Source organism: Limulus polyphemus, unplaced genomic scaffold (assembly GCF_000517525.1).
Source record: "Limulus polyphemus unplaced genomic scaffold, Limulus_polyphemus-2.1.2 Scaffold3467, whole genome shotgun sequence".
In the NCBI taxonomy this organism is placed as follows: domain Eukaryota; kingdom Metazoa; phylum Arthropoda; class Merostomata; order Xiphosura; family Limulidae; genus Limulus; species Limulus polyphemus.
Window position 1 is genome coordinate 33811 of NW_013669077.1, and position 21659 is coordinate 55469.

Sequence of the window (21659 nt, forward strand, 5' to 3'; positions counted from 1 at the left end):
TTTCTCTATTGGTTCCTCTTCTTCTACCCAGTACTTCTTCGGCCACTTCATGAATGTTCTTTTTAAAACCTTCCCAATGTGTCTCTATGTCCTCTAGATTTTCAAGGACTTCGAATTTATTACGCAACTTAAGTTGAAACTCTTCTAATCTACATTTGGATATACTAGAAAAAACGTGAAATCACATCTTTAGATCTTTTGAAGGATTTTATGTCTTCTAGCTAACATATTACATTAAAAATATATATTATAACAATATGCATTGAATATAGAAAATTATAAATACACGTTAAAATATTTTATGTATAATAATTTGTGTATAATATAAATATATTTTCAGTTTCATCAATATTAGTTATCTGTTTCTTCAGTTGTTGTTTAATACATATATTTTTTACTATTAAATAGTGATCTTAGTTGGAATATTATTATAAAACTAGCAGAGACCTGCAAAACATTTGTAGCCAAATTAGTATCTTCACTGCAACAGTACTTCTTTAAATACAGGATTTCTAGAATAATACAAAAGAATTCTAAGCGCAGACCCTGAAATCTGCAAGTCCACTTGTCTTAGTCTTAACATTAGTTAAGCCTTTATTAAGTATGGCCTATATTTGATAAAGAAATAAATTAACACTGTAATTTGTGCAAGTTTTTTGTTTCAGTTCAGTTAGGGCTAAACCTTACCAGACTTAATACAATCAATAAATAATCTTCTAAAATTATTGTATGACCTAACATTAGACATTTTTAAAAACTTTGATAAGCTTTTAATATGTTGTATAAAATGTTTACTAAAGTATATTTACATCCTTTCTGATGTAACTCGATTTAAAAAAGATATATTTTCAAATTGCAAAAAAAGGTGCAAATTTTTGTACATTTTAGTCGAAATATATCTTTAATTTTCAAACAATCGTAGACTTCTAGCTTCTAATTGACAGGAAGCCAAACTACTTAAATTAGGTAATAAGTTGCTATGACGTCATTGTGTGACCGAGAACAGACAGACAGACTGTGTTTTATAGTATTAGATTTTAGTGCTTTATAAAGATAACTTTTTCCAAATATTTCCTTTTTTACTTTAGAATTTGTAAATTCTTCAGCTCTTATTACACACACTCACAGTGGTGAAAGTAACTAATTTCTTACCAGTATGATAGTACTGTTTGCCTCTTCTCTACCCACTTGTACACCTTTTAAAGAAATTAGCACTACTAATTCATACAGAATAAAGCTACAAAATTTGAATGTACACAATTTAATAAAACAACTACAGTTAATAGGAAAAGAAATGAAATAAGTTCATTTAAGTTTGATTTGAAAACATTTCCTTTGGGTTGAAATTTAATCAAAAATAGTATCTAAATCATGTGTCCCACCTGACTAGGAGCAAAGCCTGAAGAGCACAACAGTGTAACATGATATCCAACAATAGCAGTAAAAACTGTTAAGATAAGTCAAAACATAAAATGATTTATTGGTATGCTGTATCAGACTGTACCATCTTAATTTTACCACTGATATTCATCTTGTTTTTTGCTAGTTCAATCTATCTTTGCTAAATCTGATTAGTTTCTTATATATATATATATATAGTAAATGTAATAAATTCTTATTAGTAAATTTTAAATACAGTGTGTTTTTATTCTATCATTGTGTTAATTTTTGCTAGTAAACCTTAGTGAATAATTTATTGTATGTTTATATAAATTTTGTGATATTGTTTTCACAAGACAAATAGTTTGAAACCGGTATGTCTTTTTTTATTTTATAAGATGCTTATATCAATTTATTGATTGGAACTATACCAGTATACTACAATGCTATCCTGCTGTTTACATTTTGCTAATAAATATATTAGAACTTAGCTGGTTTTGTTTGGCTATGTGTCTTTCACTTGATGCCATTGTTAAGGAATGAGGTTCCTTGTTCAAAGAAGTAGCTTAATGTGTAGGTGTTAATAGACCTATTGTACCCTGCTTTTCCATGTTATGACAAACAAATGTTCTCTTGTTCATTTCAGAACTTTTACACATAATCAATTACTTTCTGTATAAGTACACATATATGTGATGTTTTTAAAAAAAGAAACTTTTAAAATGCAATACCCAGAAATAACACGTTTATGGAAAGTCTGAAAGATTGGAGTTTTTTTTTTATTTTCCAGATAGTATCATTAAAATTTGTTGCTTGCAGAAAGTTTGTTTGGAATATTGGGGTTTATTTTATCTTGTGATATTAGTGAGTTAAAAGTATGCGATTGTATATACAATTAAAAAAAAAGTTTTCCTTCACCACAACTTAAAGAGTTAAGATGTTCGTCAATGGCAACAATAGACAAATAATCACATTGCAGTCTTTATATTATTAGTGTTGTTGATTTGAAAATTATTTTATTAATTTGAATTTTGGTAGATTTTACTATAAATGTATAGTTGATATATTAATGTATTGAGTATCTTAATGAATAGTAATTCTATAAAGAACTATTAAATGCTATTAAGAAATTGATTTGGCATGATACATATAAATCAACTACAATTACCAATTCTCTAGTGTATTTTAATTGAAACTCTATTCAGGCAACTGTGTATTAGAAACAAGGGCTTCCATCTATAGCCTAGAGGCATTTTGACTAGTAAATCTGTTGTTAGAAAGGAAAAACGTGCATATTTTCTAAAATAATAGATAGTTGACCTTTTCTAAACTATATCTCAACTAGCCAATTTGCATCCACCAAATTTTGGCAGTTTTCATTAGAGCTAGGTGATTTAATCAATATCATTGATTACATACGAGTAGAAATTACATTGGTTAGTTTTCCATAAGTTGATTAATGTCATGAAAATAACCATTTGAAATTAGTATTTCTTATTACTACTGTTTTTTGATTATGCCAGTCGATTAATTTAAATTATAATTTAGTCAACTGTCATGAAGATAAGCAATTAATTGAAATTAGCATTTTCAATTATCACTGTTTTTGATTATTCCAACTATCCAAGTAATCAACATATTGCCACTATGTATGTTCAGCACAAAGCTACAAAATTGGCTATCTGTGCTTGTGCCACTGGGGTTATGAAAACCCAGTCACATCATTACAAGTTGTTGTTGTTTTTTATTAATTCTAGTTTGTACAGCTTTGGCCAAGCATGGCTTCATGGTGGTGGTTGGGACTCATGATTCTAAGGTTAGCTACTAAGGTTATCTTCCACTGTCTAATTTTGAACTGCTTACTAGAGGGAAGACAACTGGTTGGCAACACCCACTGCCAACTCTGTGCCTACTTAAGTGTTAAATAAAGTGTAAATTTACTGTTTATTCACATCATGTTATTTTCTAATGTTATATAAGCAAGCATAGATCAAGGGGGTTTGGATCCGTCCATTTTTTTTTTTTCTCAGAAACTAATCAAAATCAACAGCCAGATGTCTTTACACTACAATGTAGTATCAAAAAGAAACATTAGATGTGAGTGTTTTTAACTTATTAGGCTATTAATCACCATAAAAGATTTTTTGAGGTTTCTAAAATCAACATAACTAAAGCAAAGTTCTCACAAGGGTTCCACAGTGAGGGGTCCTGGACTTTCAACTTTTTGTTTTCAAGAGTCCCAGTGATATTTTCAAGGGTTCCATAGGTATAATTCAATAAACTCAAAAAAAGGAACAAAAGCACTTCAATGTCAATGAAGAAACTTGTTTACAATGTACACTACATGTTTAGCTACTGCAAGTGGAAAAGAGCATGTTAATATTCAATGAAAAACTTTATTTACAATTTACTCTGCAAAGTAATTTTCATGATGAGATTAAAAAATACTTTTCTTCATTTAAAACTTTTCAAATATCATTTGCATAACCTCTAAAACCTCCTAAATTTATATCAAATGTTTGTTTTTTCCAAAAAAACTTTATATGAAGTCGGTTCATTTGACTGACCTCGTAACCACCATAAAACAATTAGGAAATAATTATAAATTTCCTCTGTTTTCTTTCTGGAATGACTGCAAATTGTAACAGAAAACCACAACTGTTTATTGTAAGTAGCTTAGAGCTTGTAACATTATACATCTATGTATACTTAAATTTTATTTTTTTATTGCTCTTTGAACTGTGTCTATCTACTATTTGTGCCATATAAATTGCAAATCATGTGGCAAACATGCAGCTCACATTATGGTATTTAATTACATAATGCACGGACTATTCATGAGCATACTTCATTAAAAAAAAAGTATTATTAATATTATTTATTTGACTGTAGCTAACCTAAAAAGTTTTACAATTTAGTTATTTTTATAATAATAAATAAAGAACACACACGAAAAGCAAGCAATAAAGTACTTACCTGGGTGTTTTTTATTATTATTTTGCTCTCGATTATTGATGAAACTTAACCCTATTTTTGAGGTGTGGCATAGCAGCTAATAGAATGACTCTTGAGTTGTTGTTTTTTTTTTGTTTTTTTCAAGTAAACACTTTTAGCTCATAACTTCATCATCTCTTGACCAATTTGAGATCTAATTACAGTTTTAGACCACACCCAAGGTCTCATAGATTAATTTACTCTAATTCTGCATAAAAGAATTTCAATTTGAAGGTAGGCTGTAAGAGATCGTGATAAGTAATAAAATCAAATTGGTATATGTTAACCCATGTGCTTGGTATTGCTGGTGTACAAAAATATAGCTAACAAAAATGCAAAAAAAAAGGATTAATTTACACTAATCCTGCCTAAAAGATTTTCAAGTGCCACAGCTGTTGAGGATTCCCTCTTGTTTATGCTATTCATACTACTGCATTAACTAATGCACCAAGGAACACAGAATAATAACATACAAAAAGGAAACAATGTTCCATAACTATCACCATTTTTTCTGGCTTTCTAACTGACAAATGCTGTTAAAAATTCAGCTAAACTTGTTGATGTGTTTCCTGTGGGAATAAAGTTTGAACTGGAAGGAAAATAGACAATTCTCTGTACGGACAACTACGTAATATAATACATTATTTGATAGAGAAACACTTTGGCTTTCTATTGGTTTTAAATAATATAGTCTTAAATGACAGAGAGAACTATTGGCAAGTTCTGAAAAAGATTGTGACAGATGGGTGTGGCAAGAGGGGTCTGATTTTCTATTTTATTACTCTGTAACTAAATTAGATTGAAAGCTATGTAAATTATGCTTTGCCTGAGTGATGAAAACATTATAATAAGCAATTTACATTACATATCGTACTTCTTAGAGGAGTGGCAAAAAATTAGAGAAGAGGGAAGACATAGATAACAAACAGCAGAGTTCTCATACTAGGGGAGATTGAGAATTTTTTAAAATATTTTCTTATAAAATTAAGAACTTAAAATGTAAATCATACTAAACTTTTGATTTATTATCTATATTCTGATGCTGAATTTATTCATACATATTGATAATAAAGTAGGTTGTGACATGTGCACTTTGACCTACCTAAGGTGAAAGGGTTAATCATGTGGTACTTTCACATGGCTTTATTTTTGGGCAATTTTATGTCATTGGTGAGACCTGTTAGAAGTTGATTGTGAACAGCTGTGTGCAAACTGTATGCTGTTTAGTTTATTATGGTACAAAGCTCAAAGCAAAGTACTTGTGCTTGCCTTGCATATGAGGCATATTGTGATACATATTCATTACCCAAAGGGTCAAATCTTATGCATCATGATAAATTATCATGTGTATGGGACCCAGGAGTTTGGGTTAACTAGAACCCTGAACTAGGGTCTATAGCAATCCAGTTAAGACCTCAGCTAGTAACTGATTATTTTTCAGCCAAAACAACAATATGAGCAACAATGTATCTAGACTTTAGGGATTTGTTTTCACTATTTAGTATTGTTTAGAATACTTTGGATCTTTATAATATAGACTTGTTATAGAATGAATTTTTCAGTGATTAGAAGTTAGTATTCTCATGAGAAAGACAAACATTTCAATTATGTTAATTAGAATTAAATAATTATAATTACTTATAATCACGTTCACAAGAAAATTATAGCATTTGTTCCTAAACAAGATGCCTGTTTTAATTATTTTTAAAGGTCCTTACTTGTACAGCCATACTACTTGCAGTTTCACTATTTCAGACATCAATAATATAATAAACGTTTTTAACTTTTTTATATCAATAACATTACCAGAAATAAAGATATAAGCTTTGAAATTGATGGATTATTACCAAACTGTGATAATCATTTATAGAATATATTAACATTAACTTTGACCTATGTAGGTTACTTTATGACTATATGGTTGACATTGATCAGTCCAAAATACTTTATTATTATTATTATAGAGGAAGTCTCTTTCATACAAAAAATACTGAAAATTTAGTTACAGCATCACACAAATAACTAGACACAGGAATGTATATATACAGTATGAAACAAAGAAGTTACATGAGTGGAGATTGCTTATGACTTAGTAAAGGTACCTTGTTGATGTTTGGTTCTTTGTTTAGAAATAGTATTTTTACTTTTACATAGATATACTATGTCTTTTTTGAGTTGCAATGGTTGTAAACACAGGTTGTTGTTTTTTTATCTTCACCAAATGAAGTCAGATTGTCATAAAATCTGATAAAGTTAGGTAAGTTTGCTGTTTAGTTATTATGTTAGGCAATTGCAAAATATCCTGATGACTCAGATATTTATTGAATATTATTCTTATGCTTATCCTATTCAAACAATGCACATAAATAAATAGAATAACTGGCTATTTAATTATGTGTAATTTAAATTGTGATATGTTTTCAATAAAGCCATTATTACCCTTATCAGTAATAGTAAAACCTCTTTTTATTATTTAATTATAAATTTATTGAATTTACAAGATCAATTGGAGATTATTCTATATTTTAAAAACAAATTTGCAACTATATGGTCATCTGTAATCAACATTAGTGACTCATTCATCAAGTAAGAAATGTCCAGAATGTGTTACAAAATAACTTATTTATTGAAACAAATGCTTTTTGCAAAATGCAGAAATAAGCTACCTCCAGAATATGTCTATCATATGAAATGAAGGGTAATTCAAAAATTACTTTAAAAACACCCCCCCGTTTATTTGCACACTGGGGTGGATGGGGGTGAACTACTTGAATAATTGAATGTAATGGATTAATAAGTCCTTTCAATTAATTGATCAGCAAATACCACCAATAAGCCCAGCTCTAGCTTCCAGTATGAAAAAAGTACTAATTTCCCATTGTATATAGTAATTTCAACACATAGTTGCATTTAGTGACTATTGTTTTAAGACAATTCTACTGTACTCACTGTAAATTGCTTTTGTTACACAAGTGCACAGTGAATTTATTTCATAAAAGTTTTGAAGGTTTAAGCTGTATATTGTTTTTTTCCAACTATATTTTAATGTGTAAAGATTTCCAGTTTTCTATTTCCTGTTTAGATAAGCTTTATGTACTTTGTTAGAATGAAATGCTATAGAAGTAGGTTAACTTCATACAGTCTTATGTAACTGTGGTGTGCAGAAACTGTGTTATAACATTCCAAGCTGTAAATCTTTCTAAAAACTTGTATCAGTAATCATAACATAGTCAGTAGTCAGTACTACTTGTAACTTAAGAGGAACGTTCTTCTTAATTGTCTGAATATTTGAATGACGTGTACCATTTTCACTATTAGTTGGAACAAAGAAGATTTTCTGTCTTTATGGTCATCTAACAAGTTTTTTTCTATACACCTAGTGAATCTATAGTCAAAAGGAGAATTAATCAAATCCAAAATTACTGTTTTACTGGTAGTTGGTGCTTGGAACACTTTATCCAACAAGTTTATTTGTCCATCTGCTGAACAAAAGATTACTAGCCTTGGTGCATAATGTCATGTTACATAGAAGTGCATTTACAGGCCAGAGATTTGGATTTCAAAAATATTGTTCCTGAAAACTGAAGTTTATTAAAAAGTTTTTATTTGATTATTAAATTAAACTGTTATGTTTAACAAATATGTAATTTTTTTAAGGTATTGGAAAGAATCACAAAGATGCAGCTAGTGTCCGAGCCAGCCACCCAATACCAGCTGCATGTGGACTTTACTATTTTGAAGTTAAAATTGTTAGTAAAGGAAGAGATGGGTAGGTTAAATATTTATCTTTCTGTGGTTTAAGGTTATCTAAAAAACTACAGAGAAGTAAAATGTATTTGAGGTTTACTGGTTTAGAAGAAAATTTATGAGAATTCCATTTAAAGAGTAACATACATATTGCGTAGGTTTTGGAAAATATGAGAAACAAATTTAAAAAACATTTATGTTGTGGATATTTAAGGCTTTCTAAACAGAAGATGGATATATATGAAATGTGGAGAGGATAGTTTAGGATTAACTTAATTAAGAAATGACTGTCTAAAATATGTAGAGAATAGATTAGAATTATCAAAACTAAGATTAAGATATTACAGTAAACAGAGTGATGTAAAAGTCATGCACCACCATATTTGTAATTCCTGCCCTTACTATGATTTTTCCAAGTCATATTTGTATTGGCTGGAATGTTATTAATCTTGAAAGATTGTTGTATCACCATGTAGAAAATGTGTGGAGGTTAGATTAGGATAATCTAAAACAAAAGAGAGAACAATATAAAATGTGTAGAGGAAAACTTAGGATTATCCATCATCCAAACTAATAGATGACTATACAAATTTGGAAAGGGTACTTTATGATTGTCTAATCCAGGAGATGGCTGTATAAATGTGTAGAGGATAACTTAAAGTAACATCTGAATGTAAAAATCTGTAGAAAATAGCTCATTATTATTTTAAAGCTAGCTTTTGTGGTATTATTTAATTCAACTTATTGGTGATTCCCAACAAAATACAATATTTACTTAGCATTTAGTGAGAAATTTGTCTTTATTTGATGTTATATGATTTATAATTAACAGTAGGTATTATTGTACCTTCATTGTGCTAGGTATGTATAATTTGTTTATTTTATTGGAACAGTTCATGTTTTATTTATATATTTGTTGTGGCTCTTTGGTAGTTCTTTGTTGGCAAGGGTGAAACTTGGAAGGGCCTGATTTTGGGTTTAAGCCTAGTGTTTTGGAAGCAGTGAATCCTTGATGATCTCAGTCTGTGGAGAGTTGCTGTAGACAAAGTGTTTAATTGTTTGTATTAAGAAACCTTATTAATGCTAATTACTATTATTCAGTTCATACCACACAGTTTTTTCATTGAAAGGTATCTAAAAACTGAAACAAACACCATATACAGTTGTACATATGTGAGTTAGTTTATATAACACTATCTTCTGTTGTTATGTTGATATTTAGGGTGTGCTGCTAGAGTGATAAGCTATTTTTTCTCATCCAAAGTTAAGGCTTCTGTTACTTGTAGCATTAGAGTGTATGATTAGCTAAATGTCAAACACCTTAGGGGCTGATTCATATGTTAAACCTGTGTTCATAACTGTTTGAACTGTGCTTTTGTTTAGGCCACAACCACAATTTCCTCAAGACAGTTCATATCCAAAGTGAATTATTTTACCCATGTATGTTGTCTATTGTATGTGCTAAGGAAACACATGAGATAAAGAGTAGATAAATCACAGTAAAATAAAACAATTAAAGTGCTTTTGGAAGGTAGAACTTCCTTCTGTAGTTTACTCCTTTTGTTTGTTTCAGGTACATGGGAATTGGGCTGTCAGCACAGGGAGTTAACATGAACAGGTTGCCAGGTTTGTTAAGTCATACTTTTAGTGATAGAGGACCAGATGATAAAAACACTGTTTGATGATAAAATATAAAATAAAATATTAACAATCATCCATCAATGAATACACAAGTTAAAAAAAATCCATGATAGTTTTAGTTTTTTTACACTCTTATATATGTTTGACAATGAATGTGTCTTAGTGGACATGTTAGTTATTGGAGAATTTTATATTGCTTGATTTAGTCATTGAAATGTGTGTGTAATTTATTCTGTAGGCTGGGACAAGCATTCATATGGTTATCATGGAGATGATGGTCACAGTTTTTGTTCCAGTGGTACAGGGCAACCATATGGACCTACATTCACCACGGGAGATGTGATTGGTTGTGGTGTCAACTTAATTGACAATACTTGTTTTTATACCAAAAATGGAGTAAATCTTGGCATTGCCTTCACAGATCTTCCCGTAAGTATGGCATGCTACACATACTGTATAAAACATTATAAGCTTCCTTGTGTATTTCTTGCCGTATAACACAAAATTTAGGATTATGGTAAGTAAAAAATTGAAACATCTACACATGCCAACCTGTACTTGAATTCCTTCACTACCAGCTGAGCTCAATGTTGTGCTGATACATGAATATGTCCATTTCCTTATAAACACATTTTCAATGTTTCACAGTTCTTTTAATCTTCTCATTAGGAAAAATACAATTTCTTCTTATAAAAAGGAGAAAGATGCATGTTTGTGTCTTTTACTGGGTACTTGAAAACAACAAGACATTAACAAATTTTAATTTACTATGTTTTGAATTTTATATTGAGTATGCAGAGCTTAGTGACTTGCATCCCTCATGGTAAGTTAAATTGGCCTCAAAGCAAAGATTCAAGGGTTCATGATGAAAATCTGTGTGAGAAAGGAAGTTGAAATTGTTACTGTGCTGGCTCTGCTGCACCTACATGTTGTGAAGCATGACAGCATGTTCCTGTGAATGCTATGTACCACAGCTTAACTGAATATTATCCTTGAATATAATATAAATTGAGAATTTGTAAGCATTTCAGTAAAAGTCATGGTTAGCAGATGGATTGGATCAGTTGATAGAATAGATTTATATTGGACCATCTGCTAGAAGGCTTTGTTGTTGGAGGCAATGTTTTAATATACTTTTGTAAATCTGAAGATCCTTGAAATTGTGCTTAAAGGTCATCTCCAACAAGTTACCATTATAAGTCCATTTTACCAATTAATAAGTTTATTTTTGTACCTAAACTATCAATGATTGTCAAATGCCCACAAATTTAACCACTTATTAAGAGAAAAATAATTTTATGTTTTGCAATTCTGCAGAAACAGTGCATATCTAGGTCATTACCACTCACAGAATGATGAAATAATTACTCATCACTGGTATAAACTGTTCCTTGCAAATTTCATGTAAATAAAATAAGATATTGAAATGTACTGATGGATTACTCACCTGTAAAAAGTACCAGAAATGTTAAGCAGTTTATCAAGATCAGTCTTTTTAAGACAGTGTACATGACCCTGCAAGTAATTTTTGCTTATCTCTGTTTATTGCATAGTTAGTTCCTTCAATTTTTAAATACAATTAATTTGACTGTTTGATTTTAGTCTAGGGGGCTGTTATGTGGCAGTATCATAATCACAATAACAAAAGAATTTCTAGGCATACATCTTAATAATAATAAAAAGTTTGACAGCCATACCTAATGAAGGCTGTTAACCTGCACTGTATCAAGAAACTAGTTATTGAAGTTTTTTATTTGTTAAGATGTATATTTAATAAAACTGTTTTGTTTCTCTCTTTAGTGTTACAAGTTCTCCATGCCTTGCATTGTTTTCTGTCATGTTGATTGGTTGCACAACATGAGATATTAACTATTAGCAAATAAGTAGCTTTAATTTTACTTCAAATTTGCACTTAATATAGATGAACTAATAGCGAGAGGCACGTTAGACTATTAAATGTATTTGTAAGTATAATTGTTGTCTAATATGATGAATAAAATTGCAAATTGTAAAAAAATGAAAAAGTTACAGATGCAGATATTAAATATGTACTGCAGGGGTTATAGCATAAACACTTCTGAGCTCCACTTATAAAAGGTAAATTTGGACGTGTTTTTGAGTGTCAGCAACAGATTTGTTCCTAGTATAACCATAATACACATTTTTATTTTAGGATGTAGTAAAGATAAACAAGAAGGTTTTTTTAATGCAATCCTAAATAATGTAATGAAAGCTAATGTTAGATCTATCTCTCAATCTTGTTAGTCGGTTTATTACAACTTTTGAACCAGAGATGTGCAATGATTAACATGCCAGCTTCTCCAGTTTGTATGGCTGAAACTGTAAAAGATGTTATGCATTCTTCTGATTCTATGACAGTATCATTGATTAATTTAAAAATGCATAAAGTTAAAAATCAAAGTCCATAAATATGATTATTACAAGTTCAATATAAGTAAATAAGTTTTATTTTAGAACTTTTCTTGGAAACATCTAAACAGATGTTACACATTTGTCTAATTCTAGAAGATCCCTAAGGTAATATGCCTAATACTAATATCTTATGACAAGTATGATTGTAATCATTATTTGCCAATTTGTAAAAAGTTTACGTAACATAACAATTGTTGTTGTATCATATAGCTTATATAGATAATGTTCTGACCACTTCTGTGTTTGTTTTACCCCACCCGGCCTGAATAGCTCTGGATTGACTGAAAGAATATGACAAATATAGTGTGGTTGGAATACTATTATTCTAATTTTTGAAAATTCCTAAGGGTCTAGGTAAAGAATGTAGTGGTTAAAAAATGTAATAGGCCTAATACTAATGTCTGATGACAAGTATAATTGTAAAAGATGTTGTTTTTCATCAACTACTGATCCTTTTTTATTCTGTGATTATGTTAAAGAACAAAGGACATGATGCATATGTTGTGAATTATGGTTTCTGAATACCAGAGGCTGTTCTTGAGCTGAATAAAATGCTGTTACAAAATTAAATGGTTACATATTTTTGCAAACAAATATTTAAAAAGATTTTTCTAACTGTATTTAACCCATGTAAGTATTCTGTAGTTCATGAGTGGTGAGCATATTTTTATAAAATCATAAATGCCAAGTGTTGGTTAGTCAGTCGGTCATGCTCAATTTCTCTGTATTTTGTGAATTACACGAGTCCAATTCCACTTTTTCTCTATAATAGTTCCTCGTTTCATTGCACATTCCCATTTTAGTTGAATTCAATCACTAACATAGGCGTAAATAGTTCCTAAGAAATGTTTGAAGAGAACTATTGCAATAATGCAATTGATATGATTAGAAAATAACTGTGATCATCGAATGCTGGAACAAGGATCGATGCTGGGAAGAGAAACTCTTTAGGTAAAGGAGATATTGCTCATGATAGGCCTTGTTTTCCCAAAGCTATAAGGCCCTCAACTTTTCTGATATCTGTTTATGGTCAGCAAAGTCTCAAATGCATATTGGAGGATTAAAATTTGGTAGGCTTTGGTTTCCCGTCATATTTTATGGGCTTTTATACTAGTTTATAAATAAAAGTCCTGCTAGAAGTTTTCTCAATAAAAATCTGAAAATGATTTTTAATTTGGGTTGTTATATATATTGTATTGTATTATGATGTTTATAGATGATCTTTATTACATCAGATGTTTCATAAAAAATTTCCATCTTCTGGGGAGGAAAAAAAAAGAGAAAAAGGCAAGAGATAATGAAGTTTTACTTGCTTAACTGGCAAAACATTTCTAAGTTACTCGTAAATGTATATACAGTTAAATATAAACATAAAGAAATTACATGACTATATGTGTGTAATACCAAATTTTTATGTTTATCAAATTCAGATTATTTGTTTTCATTATAAAACATAAGTGAAATAGCATGCTGCATCACCTGCATATATATATATATATATATATATCCACAATCTTAAGTTTTTAAGGTAAATAGCACAGCTTAGATGGTGGTAGTAGATTTTAAAAACAATTTTATTCTTATTACAGCCCCAATTGTACCCAACTGTAGGCCTACAAACTCCAGGGGAAATAATAGATGCTAACTTTGGTCAGTATCCTTTTGTATATGATATACAGGACATGATGAAGGTGGGTGAACAAGAAGATTTATGACAGAAAAATATTAAATAAACAATTTAACCTAAGCATGTGCTTAGCATTGGCTTAACATAAAATAAGAGCATCTTTTGGTTTAACTAGTCTAATTTATTATTTTAGGTTTTTAGACGTGGTGGCGTTGGGATCAAGAGAAGACTTACAACTTTTATGCCTACTAAAAATATAAGAAAATAACTCGATGAATAAACATAATATTTTGTTTCATTATGAAAATTTAAAAAATTAACAAATTTGAAAAATAATTTCACTTCAGCATTTTTTCTTCAAGTCTTCAGAGATAAAATGTACAAATTAAGACAGAATTATTGTACTTAACAAAAGTCATGCTAGAGGAGCATAAGATTGTGTTGTATTATTAAACTTTATATTTGTACTGTTGTGGTAACAGTAATATCCAGGTGAAACAATGAAAGCTTGTGAAATAATCCAAAATCATTAAGTACTAATATAAAACCTGTAATCAACATTTTATGAATACTTCCAGAAACAAAATAAAAATTGCAATCTGAAAAATTTAATCAGTAAATATGCAAATGCTATTATTTGTGTACAGTTTTGGCTAAGAAATACACATGTCAATTCCTTTAATGAAATGAATGAAAGAATTGTAATGTTATGAAACTTTTGTTAGTTCATCAAATGTGATAAGTTACCTGTTCTATAGACCTTGGAAAATTTTGGGGAAACCTGTTTTTTTGGGGGGAGGTGTTATTTAAGGTCACTTTGAGCCTTTCAGATGTTTCATGTTGGTGGGTTTTAAGTGTGTTAATGTAAAAGGCCTGTCTAAGTACTCTGTTTCTGGTTTTTCAAAAGTTTATACTAGTGTTTTAACATTAGTGATTATCATCTTACTTAGTCTGTTTGATGTAGAACCTAAATTGTACATTATTTATAGATGACACTGATATGAATGAATAACACACATTTGTGGTTTTAGGAATTACAAGTTCGAACCCAAACCATGATACGTGGCTTTCCCACGAATGATACTCAAGGAGAGTGGCAAACAACTCTACACAGGTTATAAAGTTTCTTTTTTATCCTAATGGTAAAAAAAAGTATTGATCAGCTTGGATAATGATACTCATGGTTAAAACAACAATGTCATAGGATGTTTTCAATAACAAAAAATTCAAATTGAACGAATAAAACTCTACATAGCAAAATGTATAGAAAAAAAAATGTTCTTAGAGCAGAAAAGTACCATAACTTATATCACAAAAATATGAAGTTGGGCAGAACAAGTATAATTTTCTTGGTATATTTGGTTCTAGGAATTTGTGTTATGGAGTGTTTTGCTTTGAGGAATATGTTTGGAATGCCTTTACTTGTTCAGTTTGAACAAAAAGTAAAGTTTTTGGTATGGAGATTTGTTTTTAGAAATTAGTGCCTATGCTGTACTCATACATCCACTTTTTTAAAATTTGGTTTTGGACAAAGATCTAATATTTTTGTATGAATGTTTAATTCAATATATTAATATTAAGAAGTTTTTACCATTAAAAAGGATGCTATAAATATATATTTACTGATGATTTTGGATATGATACATATTTTTTTTCTTGTTAGTTTTTTGATGTGGCAAATGAAACTGCCAGATTTTACCCTTCCATAATTAGATTCAGAACATATCTATTTGGGTGTATTTAGGAATATTCTTCAAAATTTTTCATGCGGGTATTCAGCTGTTTTTTTAACATCTTTAGAACATGTTAGTGGTCATAAACTAACTTCAGTCATTACGTCAGGCTACTGTTATGCACCATGTTAATTATTTCAGAGTTAATTAATCTCTTGAATATGTATAATAGGAATGATCCCTGACCTAGCTATTAAAATGATATTGAAACCAACTAGATATAAAAGTGACACTGAAGTGTCAGATAAAGGTTTTATTTCTGTTTTGAGTCTCCTGATTGCAGGATTAATACTTCACTATTTGTTCCAGTTTTATTTGAGAGAACACCACTCATGTTAAATGTAAATTGTATGATCACAGTTAATATCAAACACTTTTTAATTGTTGAAGATCTTAATATACATTGTAATATGTTAAGATCTTACTTTTGGTAAGGAGTTAACAATACTCTTTAGTTTCACTGAATGATTTATAACAATACTGATTTTTATCATGCTCATAAAGTACATTGGAATGTCAAGTAGGTTTGTATCTTTTGTTTTATTAATAACTTGTATCATTAGGATGTTATTAATTTTATGATATATATGTGTGTGTGTGTGTGCATTTTTGTCAGTGATCACTTTATTTTTATTTCATTTCTATCCAGAATTTTACAGACATATTTGGTACATCATGGGTATTGTTCTACAGCTGAAGCTTTTGCCAAAAGTACTGGACAGGCTTTCCTGGAAGAAGTGAAATCTATCAAAAACAGACAGAGTAAGTTGAAATATCATACTGACCAAAAATAGACACACTGAGAGACTGTTGAAATTGTTTCTTGAAGAATACTTCTAGTCGTACTTAATGTTGAATTTATTTTATTTAGTTACAAATATGTGCATTTTCTGGTCACTTTTATCCATGATGAATAGCTACTTACACAGAAGTTATAACTAATTTCAAAATTGTTAGAAGATAAAAATAATTTTTTTATGTAAATTATAGTTGTTGTTTTTTTTAACATAAAAACTATAAAATAATTATAGAAATAAAATCTGTTATATATAGCAAAGTATGTGTCTGGGGAAACAAAAACCTGCTGTCATGTATCTATCATTTCATATCTGTTCCTTGTACATTTCCACATTTCTTGATCAATCAGCACCAAACTTGACACAGTGATTAGGATAATATGAGGAAAGTCATGAAGTCATCTTCTGTATAAATAATAATCAATATGTGTGTGTGTGTATATTTGTAACTTATATGTTTCCACATTTCTTTATCAATCGGCACCAAACTTGGCACAGTAATACAGGATGACATGAGGAAAGTCACGAGGGGGGAAGAGGGTTGGATCTCTCATTTAATTTTGGAAAATCAGTACAGCTTGACACAGTTACACAGGATGACTGAGGAATGTCATAAGGGGGAGTTTGAACCCCCCATCACCATCTAATTTCATTAATCCTTTTAATGTTTATTATGTTAAGTAAAGTATATAGAAGCACAATTTCCTATCCTTTGTTAGAAACAAGTTTTTATTTATCCATACGGGTATTCCAGCTAGTGTAGGAATAAGAAGGTCATTTGTTTTTGGACATCAGCTCTTTATATTGCAGAATAATGTTAATAAACCTTTCAAGCAACTTCAGTTACATGTAGTATAGTTATCATGCTGAACAATAAACCACTTATGGAAAAATATCGTACAAACATTTTATAAACTGCAGATTGGCTTTAGATAAATTTGATTGTCTTGTTAAATATGAGTAAGCTTAAATAAAGTAAAAGAATCATATATTGCTCTTTTGTGTTGTAACTTTACAGATTTTAAGAAATGGATTTTCACAAGTAAAAAATAATTGTCCACAATAAGATAGATACTGTAGGGTTTAATCTATCTGGTTCTCCTAAAACAAAATCAAAGTCAACTAACATTTTCTGATTTCTCCACCATGAAGATGATACTACATTAAAAAGTTTCTTTTAGTATTGTTACAAAAGCTATTTCACTTGAAATGCTACTTCCTGGGTAAACTGACGTAGAAAACAAATTACCAAAAAATTACATTAGTTATTATAAAGTAGTTGTGTATACTTTGAAATTTACCTTAATTATATATTGAGAAGATTTTGCTTTCATTTGACATTATTCTGTAGTTAAATTAAAATCCAGGGTTTTTATAGGTAACTAATACGAAGTTGAGTTGTTATGTTGAGCTTACTTTTATCAAGTTAAAACAAAGTATAATTTATAAATCACTAGAACAAAAAGATTGAAATAATTTTTCATTTGAACTTCTTGTTAGAAATGCTAATGATTTGTAGCTATTAGGTACTAGTCAATCATAAAGCCTGGCCTCAGGCTATAAAGAATTCTACATTATTAGTTAACTCTAGCTGTTATGATTTTATTAATTAGATTTTCAATGAAAATATATTGTGAAGAATGTTTTATTTTTCTTGATGATGTTGGGAAATGTTTTAGCAATGGGTGAGTGAGGCAATAAAAAAATACATTTAAACATGTAACACTGCACTGTCCAATGTTAAGTTACAAAACACTTATTCTTTAACAAAAAACAGACAATTGTGGAACAAAATATTGGTACAAAGACTAGGAGACCAATTTTGACAATTTTCAGTGTCTGCTTCAGTCTTCAGTCCTTTAAACTAAAGAGGACATACAAAAGTGTCAAAAATAGTATCATAGTCTTTGCAATAATATTTTGTTCAAAGTTGTTTTTTTTGTTGTTGTTGTTGTTCATTTAGCTTGCATACTCAGGATTGTGTATTTTACACTTACTTCTACTTTGTAATAGCTGGATTTTATGTTATAATGGATCACCATTCTGAATATCTTTGTGTTAGATTCTACACTGTTTACTTAATTTACAACCAGTCTGTATATGCTAATAATAATTACTTGTCATTAACACACAAAGGTTTGCTCAGTTTTGTATAAGTATCCACAAATAATTATAAAAGAAATAACTGGTTAGACTTATTAAAGAAAAAAAGAATGTGTAACAGAAAGTAAAAGATTAGATTTTGCCATTGAACTAGTAAAGATTTCTGTTTTTTTTAACTCGTCAACCTCTTACCTTACTTCTGTAAGATATTAAAAGGTCATGCTTTTGTTGAGTTTTTTCAACTTTATACAGTACTCCTGAAAAATACTAAAACAGGCATTTCTTAAAGTTTGACATTGCTTATGAAACACACTAAAACAGCTATGTTTTTGTGAGACTTTTCAACCTTATGAAAAATAATAATAAAATCACAACCTTTTTTTTTAATTATGCTTCTTTTATTAGCAAGTTAAGTTAAATGTGTAGTTTCAATGAAACACAAAAATATTTTGAAAGGTGTTGAAATTACTTCATATGTGTAACCTTCATGTTTTACTGAGCTACTGACATAATTTGGAATGCCTGGGGTCATGCATATATTTGAATATTTATAAGCTTGAGGCCTCTTGAACATGGCAAAATGTTGAAATTTAGAGAGGTTAGTTAGTTATTAATAAGAAAGGTATTGAACTTGTGCTACTCATTCTTTTTTCTAACAGACTGAGTTAATTGTAGTATTTTAGGACATGGTGCAGCTTTGACTTTTATTTCCTATACATTTATATCCAAGGGAAAATGAAAGCATTCTCAGTTATTTATCCTCGTTTTTTCTCTAAATTTTATGTATTGCTGTAGAAAATATCAAAACTTGTAATTGTTTTTTTATATTGTTAGATAAACATCTTACTGACTTATTTCACATTTACAAAGACCAGCACCATTTACAGAATAGGGAGACTAGAACTTATAGAAGTTTGATTATTCAGACCATTATTTCAATAATTATTTACTTCTGTAAATAGATAAAAGTGCACCCTATAAGATATATAACCAGGTATGGCCCACTTGTTAATGTCCTATTGCTACAAAATTGTTCTCCACGCTTTTGGGCCATGGGTGTGTTATAAGAGTGATGTTCAAATCTCATTATGCAGTTGGTGGTGGGTGCTGTTAACTACTGCTTTTCCTCTAGTCTTTCATGTCATAATTAGGAGTTGGTTAATGCATACAGTCCTTGTGTAGCTTTGTGGAACTACCTAAAGCAAATAAACATATATATTGCTGTAACAAGTATAGAATTTTTGATTGTATATTTATACTGTTAGATTAATCTCACTGATTTCATATGCACAAACACCAACAGTAACCTTCACAGAATAGGGGGAATGAAACACATAGGTGTTTTATTATTCAGAGTGCTTTATTCATTACTTTTTTATTTAATTGTTTAAATAAATTGAAGTTTACTTTTAAGATAAATATGTTCAGCTTATTAATTCCATGTTTCTTATTTTGATGCTACATGTTAATGTTTACTGAAAAAATATTTTTAGTTGATTAACTTTTTTTTTCACTAAATTTTAATATTTGCAATCACTTCATGAAAATAGCCTTTTTTTATTTATTTTTAAGGTGAAAATATTCAATTTCTCTATATCTTTATGTATAAAAAACAGAATCCTTAAATCTACATTCAAATACTCGTATAGTAAAAGTTTTGAATATGTTTATGGAAATGTTTTGTGAACTTTTTACCATTATTACAAATCCAGTGTTTTATTTTATCTTTTGTGTGTTTTAAAAGTGTTAAGTGATACATGAATTGTAATGGCCAAGTCTTAAAGAAAAGACATGTACAGCCAGAAGACTATAATAATCTCTTGGGAAAAGACAAGAAAGCAAAGTTTTAAAAATGTTAGAACTGTGTTACACTAGATAGTTATTTTGTATAGCTATATGTGTGCTAATTTTCTGTGTTGAGTAATAGTTTGAGGGCAGCTCTTGGTACAGAAATCTAGTGGTAACTTGTGAATAATAACTTTATATTATCAGATTTTAGTTAGTCTTTTAGCTCCTATTACTTCATTTCTTTATCACTGACAGAATTTCCTTCAAAATGATTATTAAAGCTAAATTTCATTTAAAAAAACATCTCTTGTGGTACATTTTCAATTATTTTTTAAATTCTGTTTGGTTAGAGATACTTAAACTTGTGCTAGCTGGAAGAATTGGAGAAGCAATAGACACCACACGCAGTCTGTACCCAGGACTTCTGGAAAGAAATCCTAATCTTCTCTTCCTTCTCAAATGTCGACAGTTTATAGAAATGGTAAATGGCACAGACAGTGAAGTCCGTCCCACTCGAAGCCCTACTTCACAAGATAACTCTCCTGCCAGGAGTGCCAACAACTTGATTCCAACTACAAGAAGTGCTCACACTAGCATTCTGAAATACTCTAGTAGTTCTCCAATGTCAACTAGCCCCATTTCACAAGTGATATGTGACAAATCTCCAACTCAATCACATGCTGACTGTAGTTCACAAAAAAACAATCGTAGGTCTCCAGTGGAGGAGAAGAACATTACAAACAGTGCATTGTCAAATGGAAATGTGCTTAATGGTAACAAAGATACTGAAACACCAGAAAATATATGTGATGATGTAGAAATGGACAAGGGAGAAAATCTAGCTCTTGAAACTGTTCAGAATGGAAGGACTATATCTATGATAACCAATGGAAACATAGAACATTCTGATCAAAATTATCAAAATGGTAATAGCCAGGAAAGTAGCAGTGATGAAGATGAAATGGGTAAGTATTATGAATGTTGTTATTGTGGTATATGCATGACTATGTGTCTGTAGTTAGAACTTATATCTGTGAAAAAGATATCAAGTTAATTGTTAACAAATCTTTCTTTATTGGTCCATTATGGGTTTCTAGTAAGGACATTATAATAGCATCTCGACCTCATGCCCTGTTTGCTACATTTCACTGTCATCAAGGCCTTCTGCTCAGTGTGAGAGCTCGTCAAGTCAGTTTGCCATGCAACACTCAAAGCCTTGGCTGAAATACTATATATCAGTTACTTGTAAGACATAAATTATAATGGTATATAATGTTTTATGTGAAGCATTATCTATAAATCAGTGAATTTTGCGACACTACATCACAATAATAATAATAATAATTTTTAACAAATTAAAGGGTGTGGTTGTGATGCTTTTAGACTCAAATTACTGGAAACTCAAATAGATCCAGT

The 21659-nt window shown here is 29.8% G+C and overlaps 1 protein-coding gene across 1 annotated transcript in view; it reads left to right on the plus strand.

Moving 5' to 3' along the window:
- LOC106469403 (ran-binding protein 9-like) overlaps window positions 1-21659 on the plus strand; it is a 63322-nt gene that overhangs the window by 13852 nt on the left and 27811 nt on the right. Inside the window, exons 2-8 of the mRNA XM_013929892.2 lie at window positions 8032-8143; window positions 9695-9747; window positions 10001-10191; window positions 13785-13886; window positions 14854-14936; window positions 16205-16317; window positions 20594-21208. Of these exons, the coding sequence (XP_013785346.1) occupies window positions 8032-8143; window positions 9695-9747; window positions 10001-10191; window positions 13785-13886; window positions 14854-14936; window positions 16205-16317; window positions 20594-21208 (1269 nt within the window). The remainder of the gene's footprint in view (window positions 1-8031; window positions 8144-9694; window positions 9748-10000; window positions 10192-13784; window positions 13887-14853; window positions 14937-16204; window positions 16318-20593; window positions 21209-21659) is intronic.